Consider the following 15,000-nt stretch of genomic DNA (forward strand, 5'->3'; position numbering starts at 1 on the left):
GAGATCTTATCAGAAACTAATAAAACCATGCCCCGTGGAGTTAACAGAAGCTGATAACTAATAGAAATTGTTGAACTTTTTACAGAACAACACATAAGGGAACAGCTTGTTAAAACTGCCTTCATTGATTAATTTCACTTTCATTTTCTTTCTTTCTTTTTTCCTCTCTTTAATTGCACACCTTCCAAGCTTCACAAAGCCCAGTTGTTTTACAGGAAGTTGGAGTCAGCTCCTGCCCAGGATGAGCCAGCTGGGGGTTGGTTGGGACCACCAGCCCTAAAACTGGGCCTGCACAGCTGTCCAGTGAAGGGCCTTTTGATGTTAGAGGGCTGGAAACCTCCACCCTCAGATCATGCTAAGCACCTCCATTTTGAATATGCAGAAGCATGTAACCCAGAAGCACCTGTGCAGAACACTGATTACCTCACCTTTTTCCCTACCTCAAGTCACCTTTCCCCATACCTAAGACTGTTACCAAAATGAATTTCGGTCCACTCACTTGCCGCACAGCAAAGCCAATTTACTGACACCCGGTTGTCGTGAAGGAAAGTACAGCTTTTATTGCAGGTGCCAAACGAGGAGCATGGGAGGCTCATGCTCAAAAGGCCCAAACTCTCCACTGATGGGTTTCAGAGAAGAGTTTTTAAAGGCAACTTTTGGGCCGAGGGCTGCAGGGTGCATAGCTTTCTTCTGATGGGTGGATGGTGAGGTAATGGGTGGTGTTCCAGGAATCTTGTGCTCTGCATGAAGTCACCATCCTCCACCTGGGTGGGGGCCTTAGTTCCTATAAAACAATTCAAGATATGTATCAGATTGTTATGAATATCTCTTGAGGAGGAACTAGGACTCTGTTTTATTGCTGCCTGTTGTCATTACTTTTCTTACTTAACTGCTTTTCCTGTTTCTGCATTCCCTCATTTCTCTAATTAGTATCTGCTTGAATCTGCCCTTTGGAACTCAGAGAAGGTCTAGGAGGCTGAAGCCTTTTTCCTACATATGAAAAGTGGGGGACATGGAAGGGCTTTTGTACCCAGGAGGGCCCTGCAGTGTCCTGCTCAAGGTGGTTTCAAGACCACCTTGCTTATCCAATAAATACTTCAATCCTCTTGCCTTCAGGGAGGTGGATCTGAGACTTGTTCTCCCATCTCCTTGCTTGGCTGCCTTGTGAATAAACTCCTTCTTGGCTGTAAACCTTGGCATCTCAGTGTTTGGCTTGCTGCACATTGGGCAAATGGACCTGCTTCAGTAATGCTAACTGTGCTAGCACCTTGATCTTGGGCTCCTAGCCTCCAGAACTATGAGAAAATAAATTTCTGTTGTTTAAGCCACCCAGCCCGTGGTGTATTGTTATGGAAGCCCTAGCAGACTGATACACACAGCCAACATGTTTGTATTATGTGACATCTACTCCTGAGTTGATGGCCTAAGGTTGGGCATTTTGACTTAGTGGTTCCCAGTCTTTGGGCCCCAGGCTTCTGCTTCTGATGACTATGGAGCTGGTTACAACCAGGAACCCCTGTGCTATTGGATATCATGCAAAATAAAGTCTCATATATACTTGTCTATTCTTCCACTCTAAGTGTGCTATCATTAACACAGTAGATATTAATTCAAATGTTAAGGAAGGCTTTGATCTTTTTTTTTTTTTTTTTTTTAATATTTTGGCCGTACCACACAGCATGTGTGATCTTATTTTCCTGACCAGGGATCTAACCTGCGCCCCCTGCAGTGGAAGTGTGGAGTCTTAACCACTGGACTGCCAGGTAAGTCCCCTGATCGTTTAAAAAATATTCTTTCCTCAAAGTTAAATATCGTTACATAGTAATCCTTCTCATCTAAAAACGTGACCCTTATCTCAAGGAGAAGGTTTGAAGGCATTCTAGTGTTTGGGACTTGTTAATCACTGTGATTAACAAGGAAAATAGTTTCAGAATTTTTATAAAGGTGGGGTTTAAAGCCAGTAACCTGGGTGGGACTGGAGGGTTGTCTTTGGAGTTGCATTTGCATAACAAGTATATTGTATTTCCCTATATTGTGAGTTAGAGTACACCGATACACATAGTAGTATTTAACATGCTCTTATTTACATTGTTTATAACACTGAGAAAACCTCAATTATTCCTACTAATGAGAAGTATAATCTACATGTGAGGTGGCTTCAAGGGAATTGAACTTTCCCCTGTCTACTGTGCTCTGAGTATCTGGGAATAAGCTGGCAGTAGGTTCTGAAAAGGAGAGCAGTGTTCCTTGGAGAAAAAGACCTTTTCAGTGCCACCTTGACTCAATCTTCAGGACATTGGTGAAAGCTGGTGCTAAGGCTTCTAAGGTGGAAAGTTTAGGGAAGATGTATTAAAGGCAAGTAATCTAGGGCTCCCAGGAGGCAACTGGGAGAGAGGGTTTGGAAGAGAAGGATTGAGTGAAGGGAGAAGATTGTTATTGGACCACATTAATAACCCCTCTGCCCCCCCCAAATATTTGTTGTAAGCAACTTTTTGAAAGGAAATCTTTCAACAAGCTGAGTTTCCTCTGTGTGTGATGCATGTGAGAAGATCTGCTCCAAAACAGAAACAAGAAATGAGAATGTTTCACATGGCAAAGGAAGAGAGAAGCTTAAGGAAGACAGCCCAGGACTCCCAGAATACGGAGGATATAAATCTGTCAGCTCAAGATTAATATCAAAAGACACAGTATAGCTTACAGATTAAAATTGAGCTGTAGTCCATTCAAGGGTGAATGGATAAACAAAATGTGGTCCTATACACAATAGAATATTACCCTTAAAAAGAAGGAAATTCTGACACATGCTACAACATGCATGAACCTTGAGGATATTATGCTAAGTGAAATAAGCCAGGCACAAAAGCAAAAATACTGTATGATTTCACTTAGATGAAGTATCTAAAGTAGTCAAAATAATAGAAACAGAATGTAGAATGGTGGTTGCCAGGGGCAGGGAGGGAGGGGAAAAAGGACGTTGTTGTTTAATGGGTATAGAGTTTCAGTTTTGCAAGATTTTTGAAAAAGTTCTGGAGATTGGTTGCACAACAATGCGAATGTTAATGCCACTAAACTTAAAATGATTAAATGGTAAGTTTTATGTTATACATATTTTGCCACACAAAACCCCCCTAATTTCATTGAATTAAAAAAAAAATTGGGGAGCCAGAGTGCTTGGGTTTGACTCTTGAGACCTTGGGCAAGTTACTTAAAATCTATGAGCTCTAATTTCCTCCTCTGTAAAGTTTTGTTACAGGGCTTTATGAGAATTGAGTCTGGCACATAGAAAATGCTTAATACACGTGAGATATAATTATTATAAAAAGCAACCCTGGGGGCTTCCCTGGTGGCGCAGTGGTTGAGAGTCCGCCTGCCGATGCAGTGGACACGGGTGCGTGCCCCGGTCCGGGAAGATCCCACATGCCGCGGAGCGGCTGGGCCCATGAGCCATGGCCGCTGAGCCTGCGCGTCCGGAGCCTGTGCTCCGCAACGGGAGAGGCCACAGCAGTGAGGCCCGCGTACCGCAAAAAAAAAAAGCGACCCTGGGACTTCCCTGGTGGTCCAGTGGTTAGGACTCTGCGCTTCCACTGCAGGGGGCGCGGGTTTGACCCTTGGTGGTGGAATTAAGATCCCGCATGCCGCGCAGTGCGGCAAAAAAAACCCCTCCAAAACCAAGACAAACCACCCCCCAAAATAAAAACAAAAAGTGTCCCTAAGCCTCTTTCTTCAATTCACGAATTTGACAAATGTCAAGCCCATACTTCCTTCAATGCATCCTTCTGCACTTTGGGAAAACTACAGAAAAAACGTTCCACCTACATGGAGCTTAATTACTAGTGGTGGATTCAGATAATACATGAGTAGATTATAAATTCTGGGAAGAAAAATAAAACATGTTAAGAGTATAGGAAAGGCTGGGAAGTGCTGTGACCTGACACTTGAGCAGAACCCAAATGAAGTAAGGAGACTGTGGGGTACTCCACTGTGTAATGAATATCTAGTATTTTAACAACCTTGTATCATAATGTTATAGATTAAATAATGCCTAATTCTTAACTTTGCGAACATTAGACTCACTAAACAAAATTTATTCCAAATGCCAGTATCTGAAACAAATTCAGCAAAGAAGTAACAAAATTCCAAAACCTTTTAATCTTTCCTGTATTTTTTTTCTTGAAAATACTAGATTTAAAAGAAAATGTCACATTGTAAACAAGTCCAGTGATCCATTAGCTTAAAACAGAATGACAGCACAATCACATTATAAAACCTAAAAATGAAACGCTGGTACCAAACACAGCAGTTAAAGAGAGGCCTGAGCCAGGCTCTGAAAGATCTTTCCCAGAAATAGAGGCAGCAGCAGCTTCAAAGAGGCACAAAAACTGGAAGAAGGAGGAGGCAGCATTCAAACCATCAAGGCATAAGAGTACAAAAAAAAACCCAGAGCAATAGACTCATCTTGTGAACAAGAGGTGAAGGATAAAAGGGCAAAAGCGTACTTCCTGATGTTCTGGGAACATCAGACCACGCCACATGAACCCAGGAGGGTTAGAAGGGCAGTTTTTTTTTTTTTTTAAATTTCATTTATTTATTTATTTATGGCTGTGCTGGGTCTTCTTTTCTGTGCGTGGGCTTTCTCTAGTTGTGGCGAGCGGGGGCCACTCTTCATCGCGGTGCGCGGGCCTCTCACTGTCGCGGCCTCTCGTTGCGGAGCACAAGCTCCAGACGCGCAGGCTCAGTAGTTGTGGCTCACGGGCCCAGCCGCTCCACAGCATGTGGGATCTTCCCGGACCGGGGCACGAACCCGTGTCCCCTGAATTGGCAGGCAGACTCTCAACCACTGCGCCACCAGGGAAGCCCAGAAGGGCAGTTTTTTAAGTGGGGAAAGGATATTAGTCAACTTTAGAAGCACTTGGGTCTGCTTCTTGGCACTCAACTCTCAGGGACACAGGAAACATGTCACTCTAGTGTTGTTTCTAAACTCATAATTGAGCTGCTTGCCCTGACCCCATCACCTTGGCTGAACATAACATTGAATCTTGGCTGTGTCTGTTGCTCCCATGGATGTCCTACTTATGAATGAGTATGTATAAGAGAGGCGCCACGGTGAGACCTTGGAACAAAACACAGGACTCTCTTGGGAAAAGGGTTTCTGCCTTCCTCCTGGTGCTGGAGGTCCCTGAGGGATAGGAGTTTGATGTGGCTGGGCCCCTTGAGGCTCCGAGTTCATCAGCAAAACTTTCTCTTTAGCCCCACCTACCCAAATCCTTCCCCAAGGAGGCCTCTGAGTTCATGGAAAGGCCAACTGAGAGAGCAGAAAAAAACAGCTGGGGAAAGAACGTAAGGGATAGTTTTCTTCCTGTGGCACTTGTTACTGACCAGAGTGACTACTTCCTTATAGTGACTTTAGACATTGAGAGAGTTTGTTCCTTAATCTGGAACACTGATTCTCAAATAAGGGGCAGGCCTTCCCAAGAGGGGCTCTTAAGACTCTCCAAAGAGGTTTTGTCCAATATACATAAGCCCCACACTCCCTCTCAACTGAGATCAGTGTATGTAATGACAGAAATTCCTGACGGGAGTATATTGTACATCTGAACAGTGTTAGAGGCACAACAAAAAGCTAAAAACCCCTAATCTGTGGGGCAGACGTCAAAATTATATAGTGATTTTTTTCTCATTAAGTTACAAATAAGTAGCTAAATTCCGTGACTAGACTCCACGCTGAAGAGCCAAGAATGACAAGTTCACCCATTCAACTAGTAACCACACTAGATTAAAGCAATACAATTCTGTCCTCCTAAAGACAATTTCCAGAAAGACCCGCCTGTCCCAGTGAGGTAGTTGACACTAGGATTGGCACAGGCTAATCACTGTACGGTTCCTTAGAAGACTGGCTTTTCTCTGTTTCTTTCTCTTTCATAGTGCACAAGGGGTCCACCAACTTATGAACAAGCATTAAACCTCTGAAATACTTGACAGTCTTCACTTTCAACTCTAGGGTGGCATCCCTGTCGCACATAAACACCGTGTGGGGATGCTACTGGAAGGCAGACATATGGTTCACTCCCTCCTCCATGGCCTTATACAGAGCAAACGCCTTGTGAGCACCTGAGATGAAGATTATCATCTCTCTAGCATCCATCACAGTGCCCACACACACCATCAGGGCCATGGTGGGCACCTTGGTGAGATTTCCATCAAAGAACCTAGCAAGGGCTTCCTTGGTGGCTCAGTGGTTAAGAGTCCGCCTGCCAATGCAGGGGACACGGGTTCGAGCCCTGGTCCGGGAAGATCCCACATGCTGCAGAGCAACTAAGCCCATGCGCCACAACTACTGAGCCTGTGCTGTACAGCCCACAAGCCACAGCTACTCAGCCCACGTGCCACAACTACTGAAGCCCGTGTGCCTAGAGCCTGTGCTCTGCAACAAAAGAAGCCACCGCAATGAGAAGCCCGGGCACCGCCATGAAGAGTACCCCCTGCTCGCTGCAACTGGAGAAGGCCCATGCACAGCAACAAAGACCCAACGCAGCCAAAAATAAACAAATAAATTTATTAAAATATATATATATATATATATATATATATATATATATATATATATATATATATATATATAAAAAGAACCTAGCATTGGCCAGGATGGTGTCCATGGCCAGTGTCTTCACATGGGTCCTAGACAATAGACTGGAGCTCGACTCATAAAAGGCAATGTCTCCACCAAGGCCGATGCCTCCCAACAAACAGCTCAATCCCTCCCGCAGCCTTGATCTTCTCTTCAAAGGCATCACACTCAGCCTGTAGGCCAGCTGCATTCCCATCCAGAATGTGGGTGTTTTCTGGGTGGATATCAATGTGTTTGAAGAAGTTGTTCCACATGAAGGCGTGGTAGCTCTCTGGGTGGTCTCAAAGAAGGCCCACATACTCATCCATGTTGAAAGTCTTCACATATTTGAGGGACAGGTCTCCATGCTTATAGTACTAAATCAGCTTCTTGTAGCAGACAAGTGGGGTGCTCCCAGTGGGGAGCCCCAGGGTGAAGTACTTGTCTGGCCCTTGGCTAAACTGGATGATGCAGTTCCTGATGTATTTGGCCACCCACTCACTGGCCTGAGAAGAGGGGTCCAGGATGGTGAGCTTCATCTTGTTGAGGACACCTCCTGTGGTGGCTGTAGAGACTGTGCTAATCTTTCCTTGTTTAATGATAACATAAATAATTTATTGGAACACAAGCATTAAAATGGTCAGAAAGGTAACATTTAGACATTGCAAAGATGATATATTAAGTGACATATATGATCCATTTTTACCTTAAAAATACAATGATTTTTTCAATATGCATTGAAAAAAGTCTAGGAAGATTCACATCAAGAGGTGGCTACAGTGCAGCCATTATGAAAACCAGTATGGAGGTTCCTTAAAAAACTAAAAATAGAGTTACCATATGATCCAGCAATCCCACTCCTGCGCATATATCCAGAAAAGATGAAAACTCTAATTCGAAAAGACACATGCACCCCAATGTTCATAGCAGCACTATTTACAATAGCCAAGACATGGAAGCAACCTAAGGGTCCATCAACAGAGGAATGGATAAAGAAGATGTGGTATATATATACAATGAAATATTCCTCAGCCACAAAAAAGAATGAAATATTGCCTTTTGCAGCAACATGGATGGACCTAGAGATTACCATACTAAATGAAGTAAGTCAGACAAAGACAAATATCATATCATTGATATGTGGAATCTAAAATAATGGTACAAATGAACATATTTACAAAACAAGAACAGAGTCACAGATGTAGAAAACAAATTTATTGTTACCAAAGGGGATAAGGGTGGGGCAGAGGGATAAATTGGGAGATTGGGATTGACATATACACACTACTATATATAAAATAAACAACAAGGATTTACTGTACAGCACAGGGAACTACATTCAGTATCTTGTAATAAACTATAATTGATAAGAATCTGAAAAAAATATATGACTGAATCACTTTACTGTACACCTGGAACTAACACAGTATTCTAAGTTAACTATACTTTAATTTAAAAAAGGGGGGGGCTGTAATGTGGAGCAAATGGACCTCTTACACACTGCTGGTGGGAATGCAAAATGATCCACTTTGAAAAAAGACGTGGATATCTTACGAAGTCAAACACGTACTTACCATTTGGCCCAGCAGTGCAACTCATGAAGGAATAAAAGAGAAATAAAATTATATGTTCAAAGACTTGCATACATATGTTCATAACTATTAATAGCCTCAAACTGGAAACAACCCAAATGTCCATCAACTGGTAATGAGATAAAACAAATTGAGTATAACCAAGGTATGGAAAATTGCTCAGCAATAAAAAGAAATATTTATGCATACCACATGAATGAATTTCGGAAACATTATACTAAGTGACAGAACTCAAATACAAAAGATTACATGCTGTGCATACATATATTTATATGAAATTCTAGAAGAGGCAAACCTATGGTGACAAAAAGCAGACCAACAATTGCCTGGGTAAGTGGTGAGGAGGATATGCAGAGGGTGGGGAATATTAGAGGGAAAAAGAAAACTTTTTAAAGTGATAGAAATGTTCTATATATGCATCTCAGAGATATTGCAGGTTCAGTTGTAGACCACTGTAATAAAGTGAGCCACACAAATTTTTTTGGCTTCCCAGTACATACAAAAGTCAGTTGTTTTTACACTACGTAGTAGTCTATTAAGTGTGCAATAGCATTGTCTAAAACAACAGTGTACATACTTTAATTAAAAAATACTTTCTTGCCAAAAACTGCTAGCCATCATCTAAGCCTTCAGTGAGCTGTAATCTTTTGCTGGTGGAGGGTCCTACCTCGATGTTCATGGCTGAGCAGGGTGGTGGTTGCTGAAGGTTGGGGTGGCTGTGGCGAAGTCTTTAAGACAACAGTAAAGTTTCCCACATCGATTGACTCCTCCTTTCACTTGAACACTTAGAGGCCATTTAGACTTATTACTTGGCCTATTTCAATACTGTTGTGTCTCAGGGAACAGGGCGGACTAACGCGAGGGAGAGAGACTGGGGAATGGCAGGTCAGTGGAGCAGTGAGAACACACACAACATTGCCATCTTATATGGGTGTGGCTCATGGCACCCCAAAACAATGATAATATCGTACGTCAAAATCACTGATCACAGATTACCATAAATATAATAATGAAAAATTTGCAATATTGTGAGAATTACCAAAATGTGACAGAGACATGAAGTGAGCAAATACTGTTGGAAAAACGGCGCCAATAGACTTGCTTGATGCAGAGTTGCCACAAACCTTCAATTTGGTAAAAAAAAACGCAGTATCTGTGAATCACAATAAGGCAAAGCACAATAAAACGAGGATTGTAAGTGGTAGTTATACAATCATATATAATTATGATTATACAAGCTACACACTTAGACTGGGTACATTTTATTCTATGTAAATTATACCTCAGTGGAGCTGGAGAAAATTCATCACAATATAAAACCTAAGATTTACACAATTTTCTTCATGTGAAAAAATAATAAAAATTTTAAAAAATTTGAACAGGTGACCTCTGGTTGGTGGGAATATAGTTTTTATTTTTTGCTTACATATATTGAATGTTATACAATGAATGTTATTTTCCATAATTAATCAACTATTTCTTGAAGTGATGATGACCTAACTGAAGTAAGTAAATAAGCCCAACTTGGTTTGGTGAGACAGCGTCAGGGTGGATGTTTGAACCTGGATCTCTGTACTCTTGGCCATTATACAGGTACATTCCAAGCTTCCTGGGTAAGAATAATAGCCTGGGATGCTTAACAAAACTGTTTGTATACTACACTTTTAAATCTGCATAGTTAATAAGTCCTCAAAGGTGATTCTTACCACGGGGAAATTTGATGGAACCACTGCCTACATGCAGAATCTGAAACCTCAGGAACATTTTCTTTTATATTAAGGGTCTGTCATTGATGCCAAATAATCCCACATGTGTATTAGTTACCCCACCTGGAATCTATTAGCATTAATCTTTCCTGGAAAGTCATCTTCCTTATGAAGCTATCCCTAACTGGGACCCCATACCTGCCCAGAGTTGGGTGACCCTTGGTGGTTCCTTTTCTATCCCCGTTACCAGTACAGTAAAGCATATAGCTCTTCTTGCCCAGGTCTTTACTTAATTGGCACGACTGACACTGGGGCTGGATAAATTCTTTGCTGTGGGGGCTGTCCAGTGCACTGTAGGATGTTTAGCAGCATCTCTGGCTTCTACCCTTAGATACCAGTAGCACCAACCTCCCATGCCCAGTTGTGACAACCAAAAATGTCTCCAGTCATTGTCAAATGTCCCTGAAGGTGGCAAAATTAACCAAGTTAAGAACCATTAACTTGCCTCCCGTGTCAGTCTAAATAAACATCTTCTAATCAATCCTCTGCATAGATTCCAGATTTCTAAAACTTGCAGTTCAAAGCATAGTCCTTAGCCCAGCAGCACTGGTGTTAGGTATAAGAGCTTGTTAGAAAAGCAACATCTCAGGCCCAACCCCAGGCTCTGCATTTTTAACAAGATTAACAATCCCTGGTGATTCCTATGCTCTTAAAGTTTGAGAAGAACTGACAGAAAGTCTCTAACTTGCCTGAGGGTTAATATCACTTGGAACAGAGGTTAACAAAATTCCTAAGTCCTTCTCCTGGAGATTTCATTCCATTGGTCAAGGGTGGGGCCTAGGAGCCTGCATTGTTAATATGTGTCTCAGGTAATCCTTATCTTTGGGCAAATTAAGGAACTGCCAAAATAAACATTAGGGAATCCCCCGGTGGTCCAGTGGTTAGGACTCGGTGCTTTCTCTGCTGGGCCTGGGTTCAATCCCTGGTTGGGGAACTAAGATTCGGCACGCCGTGCAGCTTGGCCACACAAAAAAAATAAATAAATAAATTCAGATTTTGTCATTATCCACATAAAATTAAAACCTCTGGGCTTCCCTGGTGGTGCAGTGGTTGAGAGTCCGCCTGCCGATGCAGGGGACGCGGGTTCGTGCCCCGGTGCGGGAAGATCCCACATGCCGCGGAGCGGCTGGGCCCGTGAGCCATGGCCGCTGGGCCTGCACGTCCGGAGCCTGTGCTCCACAGCGTGAGAGGCCACGGCGGTGAGAGGCCCGCGTACCGCAGAAAACAAACAAACAGAAAACAAAACCTCCTCTGTGGCTCCCCATGACCTGGAGCAGTGCTTCTCAACCTTAGGTACTCACCTAGGGAGTACTTGAAAATCCTAATACTAGGTTGTTCCTCAAACCAATTAAATCAGAAATCTCTGGGGGAGAAACCCATTCACTGATGTGTGTTTTAAAACTCCCCAGTTGCAGCCAATGTTGAGAACCACTGGAAATGACCAAGCCTCAGCTCCTTAGCCTGGCTTAAAGCCCAACTAGAAAGGTCCCTTTCTAGCTCTGCTTTGCACTGCACTTTTATATATGTACACTTTACTCCCGCCTCACTAAACTATCTGAAATTCTTACACCTATAGTACTTTCAAGTCTCTGGGACTTTCTACTGGTTATGCTGTCTTCTACTGCCCTGGCAAACAGTTATTCATCCCTAACGACTAAATTACCACTTAGCCCCCACTTTAGAGTTAATCAATTAGCTAATTAATTAATTAAGGCTGTGCCGCACAGCACACGGGATCTTAGTTCCCCGACCAGGGATCGAACCTGTGCCCCCTGCGGTGGAAGTGTGGAGTCGGAACCACTGGACCACCAGGGAATTCCCTAGAGTGATTCAGGCAGAGTGAATCATTCCCTTCTCTGTGCTAACACCATCTGTCTTTGTGTAGACTTGTATTACTATATTTACCCCAGTATATTAATAGGCTACAAATATTATATCTTGAGGACAGGAACTATGCCTGGTTCACCTTTATATCCCTAGCACCCAGCAAAGGGCCAGGCATACAGTAAACAGCCAATAATATCTGTTGACTTAGTGAAAGTACTGTAAGCAACAAAATAAAAACAAGCGGGAATATTACCTTCTTTAAAAAAAATTTTTTTTGATTTAACATAATCTAACTACATAAAAATCTTAATTAGAAAAGAACTTTTGTTGGGAGGGAGATGCAAGAGGGAGGAGATATGGGGATATATGTATACGTATAGCTGATTCACTTTGTTATACAGCAGAAACTAACACACCATTGTAAAGCAATTATACTCCAATAAAGATGTTAAAAAAACCCAAAAAACTTTTAAGCTGTGATCCTCAAACGAAGAAATACACCTGAAAGCACTCCTAAGAGAGAAGCCTTTTCCTTGATTCAGAATCATAATTTGGTCCATTCCAAGGCTTTGAAACAATTCTGTTTTTTTTGATATGCAGGCCTCTCAGTGTTGTGGCCTCTCCCGTTGCAGAGCACAGGCTCCGGACGCGCAGGCTCAGCGGCCATGGCTCACGGGCCCAGCCGCTCCGCGGCATGTGGGATCTTCCCGGACCGGGGCACGAACCCGTGTCCCCTGCATCGGCAGGTGGACTCTCAACCACTGCGCCACCAGGGAAGCCCTAATTCTGTTTTTTTATATGTGTCTATGGCACTTTTTCAATTTAGGTGAAATTCACCTAACATAAAATTAACTATTTTAAAGTGTAAAATTTAGCGTCATTTAATAAATTTACAATGTTATACAATCACCACCTATTATCAAGTTCCAAAATTATTTTCATCACCTCAAAAGAAAACCCTATACTCATCAAGCAGTCATTCACTCCCCATTCTCTTCCTAGCTCCTGGAGCGCACCGGGGACATTAACCTCTAAGTTACGCTACGATACTTAAAAGATAGAAAGCAGGTAGTTAAAGAGATACAGATTCTAGACGGTTGCACAATTGCATCTCGTCACACAGAAGAGCTCAAGTGTAGTTTTTTCAATAATCTCAAAAAACTCCAGTATTTTATTAACCATTTTATGTACATTGATATTCAGCCTTGAAAACTGATAAAAACATGTCCAGAGTTTCTTATAAAGACAACGTACAAATGCTCATTTACATTCTGCACATTAATAACGATGATGAAAATGACACAGTATTCATAGCTACATAAAAATATATACAAGGATTCAAACAGACGATGTTATTTGGTTTATAACATGTGTAGATACTACACAAAAAAATGAGGATGTAATTTTTTTCAGAAAAGTAAAATGTGACCAAAATCACTTTTCATCTTAAAATTTAAAAATAAAATTCCTAACAATCGTAATTACTAGTTCATACTCAAATCTCAGACTAATTCAAATTAGCCACGGTTAGACATAGGTTAAGTTAAATATATATATATATATTTTTTTTTGCGGTACGTGGGCCTCTCACTGTTGTGGCCTCTGCCGTTGCGGAGCACAGGCTCCAGACGCGCAGGCTCAGCGGCCATGGCTCATGGGCCCAGCCGCTCCGCAGCATGTGGGATCTTCCTGGACCGGGGCATGAACCCGTGTCCCCTGCATTGGCAGGCGGACTCTCAACCACTGCACCACCAGGGAAGCCCCGGTTAAGTTAAATATTTGTTAAATATTTTGCATTTTAAAAAATAAGGTCTGTGGTTTAAAGAACATACATTTGATAAGATTTTCTCAAAATTAATTAAGAATGGCTTATCCATGTCCTTCCAGATTCTGGAAACTCACTAGAAAAAGTGAATACCGAACAGCTGACTCTTTGGAAAGTTGCACCCCAAGGCCCGGAAAACACCCTTAAGGGGCCCAGTGATCAAACCCTAATGGGAAACTCATAATGCACCGATGATACTGAGAACAAAGAGGGGGAAGTAATATGGCATGAGGTGACATTAATGTGGTTTTGAAAAAGGTTTCAACTATTCTTAGGGAATCAATTAGACATTGAGAATGACCAATCTCATGATAACCTCAAAAACAGTATCTCACATATTATCATGGTGCTACCTCACTAGTAGGAATATGGTTTCTAACAACTCTTTTCTGTATTTTACTCTACTGGCTTGAGAAGCAGCTTCCTATTTTGAGAATTATATGACATAATATAATCATACATAACTAAGTTAATGGTTTGGAAAACAAAATGATAGTAGTTTTAAAAAGGAGCAAGTATCTCTTTTATCAGGTTGTGACACCAGGCTAAGAGGGCTTAGGGCTGGAAAGCAAGGAGTTGGGGTAGTGCAGGGGTTCAGGTACAAATCTGCTTCTGCTCAAGGAGAGGAAGGGCACGAGAAGTGTCTGGACAACCCAGAATGGTCTTGGCACCTGGATGTGGAGCTACCACACTGGGTCAGAGACAGGCTGGGCATCATCCTCTGGCCCAGATGCCATGGAACCCAACCCCTACTCAATACTAAATTAGGAACACAAACCTCTCAAACGACACTTACCAAAAACAGATTATTCACCCTCATATTACAAAGCCCAGAAGAATAAGACATTTAATTATTTTAAAAAGTGAGCCAAAAAATTATGAGGTTTCTCCTTACTTCACCTGAAAAACCCAGGGAACAAATATTTTAACAATTCTATGACTATTAATATGTTTAAAAGGCACTTAAAACATTCCTTTACAATCCAACTCAAAATACATCTGTCAACTACATTTTGGATAAATGTAAAAAAAAACCAACTTTGGTGTAACTTTTTTTGTAACTCAGTGATATTTACTACCTACAGGGCTGAATGTTTTGAAAGATAGAGCCCCAACTTTCTGCAAAACAACCTGAAAGTGCTTTTATCATAGAAATGGGAAGGGCACTAATGATTTGCTCTTTCACTGACAACATCCTGTAGTCGTTTAAGTAAAATGTCATCATTTTCTTGACAGAGGCGTTTGGCAGGTGATTCTGCATCACCATCGATGGCTATTGCTCGCTTCTTGGTTCTCTGCTCACCTTGCCTTATCATGTTGTTGATATCTTTCAAACTCTGTGCAAAAATAGAGGACATGTGTGAGTAAAAGGGGAAAAGGGAGAAA

General features: G+C 42.0%; 1 protein-coding gene and 1 pseudogene across 3 annotated transcripts in view; both read right to left on the bottom strand.

The window, feature by feature from the left end:
- Positions 1 to 536: 536 nt before the first annotated feature.
- On the bottom strand, positions 537 to 7,212 carry LOC111184423 (glucosamine-6-phosphate deaminase 1-like; annotated as a pseudogene).
- Positions 7,213 to 12,925: 5,713 nt separating this feature from the next.
- The window catches only part of RBL1 (RB transcriptional corepressor like 1), a 75,493-nt gene continuing 73,418 nt past the window's right edge, over positions 12,926 to 15,000 (bottom strand). For all 3 annotated transcript variants that reach the window (XM_089896836.1, XM_022592467.3, XM_022592466.3), the window contains one exon: positions 12,926 to 14,951. In XM_089896836.1, coding sequence (XP_089752962.1) covers positions 14,781 to 14,951 — 171 coding nt within the window. In that variant the 3' untranslated portion in view covers positions 12,926 to 14,780. The remainder of the gene's footprint in view (positions 14,952 to 15,000) is intronic.

The sequence above is a fragment of the Delphinapterus leucas genome, chromosome 15, assembly GCF_059928025.1.
Source record: "Delphinapterus leucas isolate spDelLeu-1000000601 "Yukka" chromosome 15, BTC_Dleu_Yukka2, whole genome shotgun sequence".
Taxonomy (NCBI): domain Eukaryota; kingdom Metazoa; phylum Chordata; class Mammalia; order Artiodactyla; family Monodontidae; genus Delphinapterus; species Delphinapterus leucas.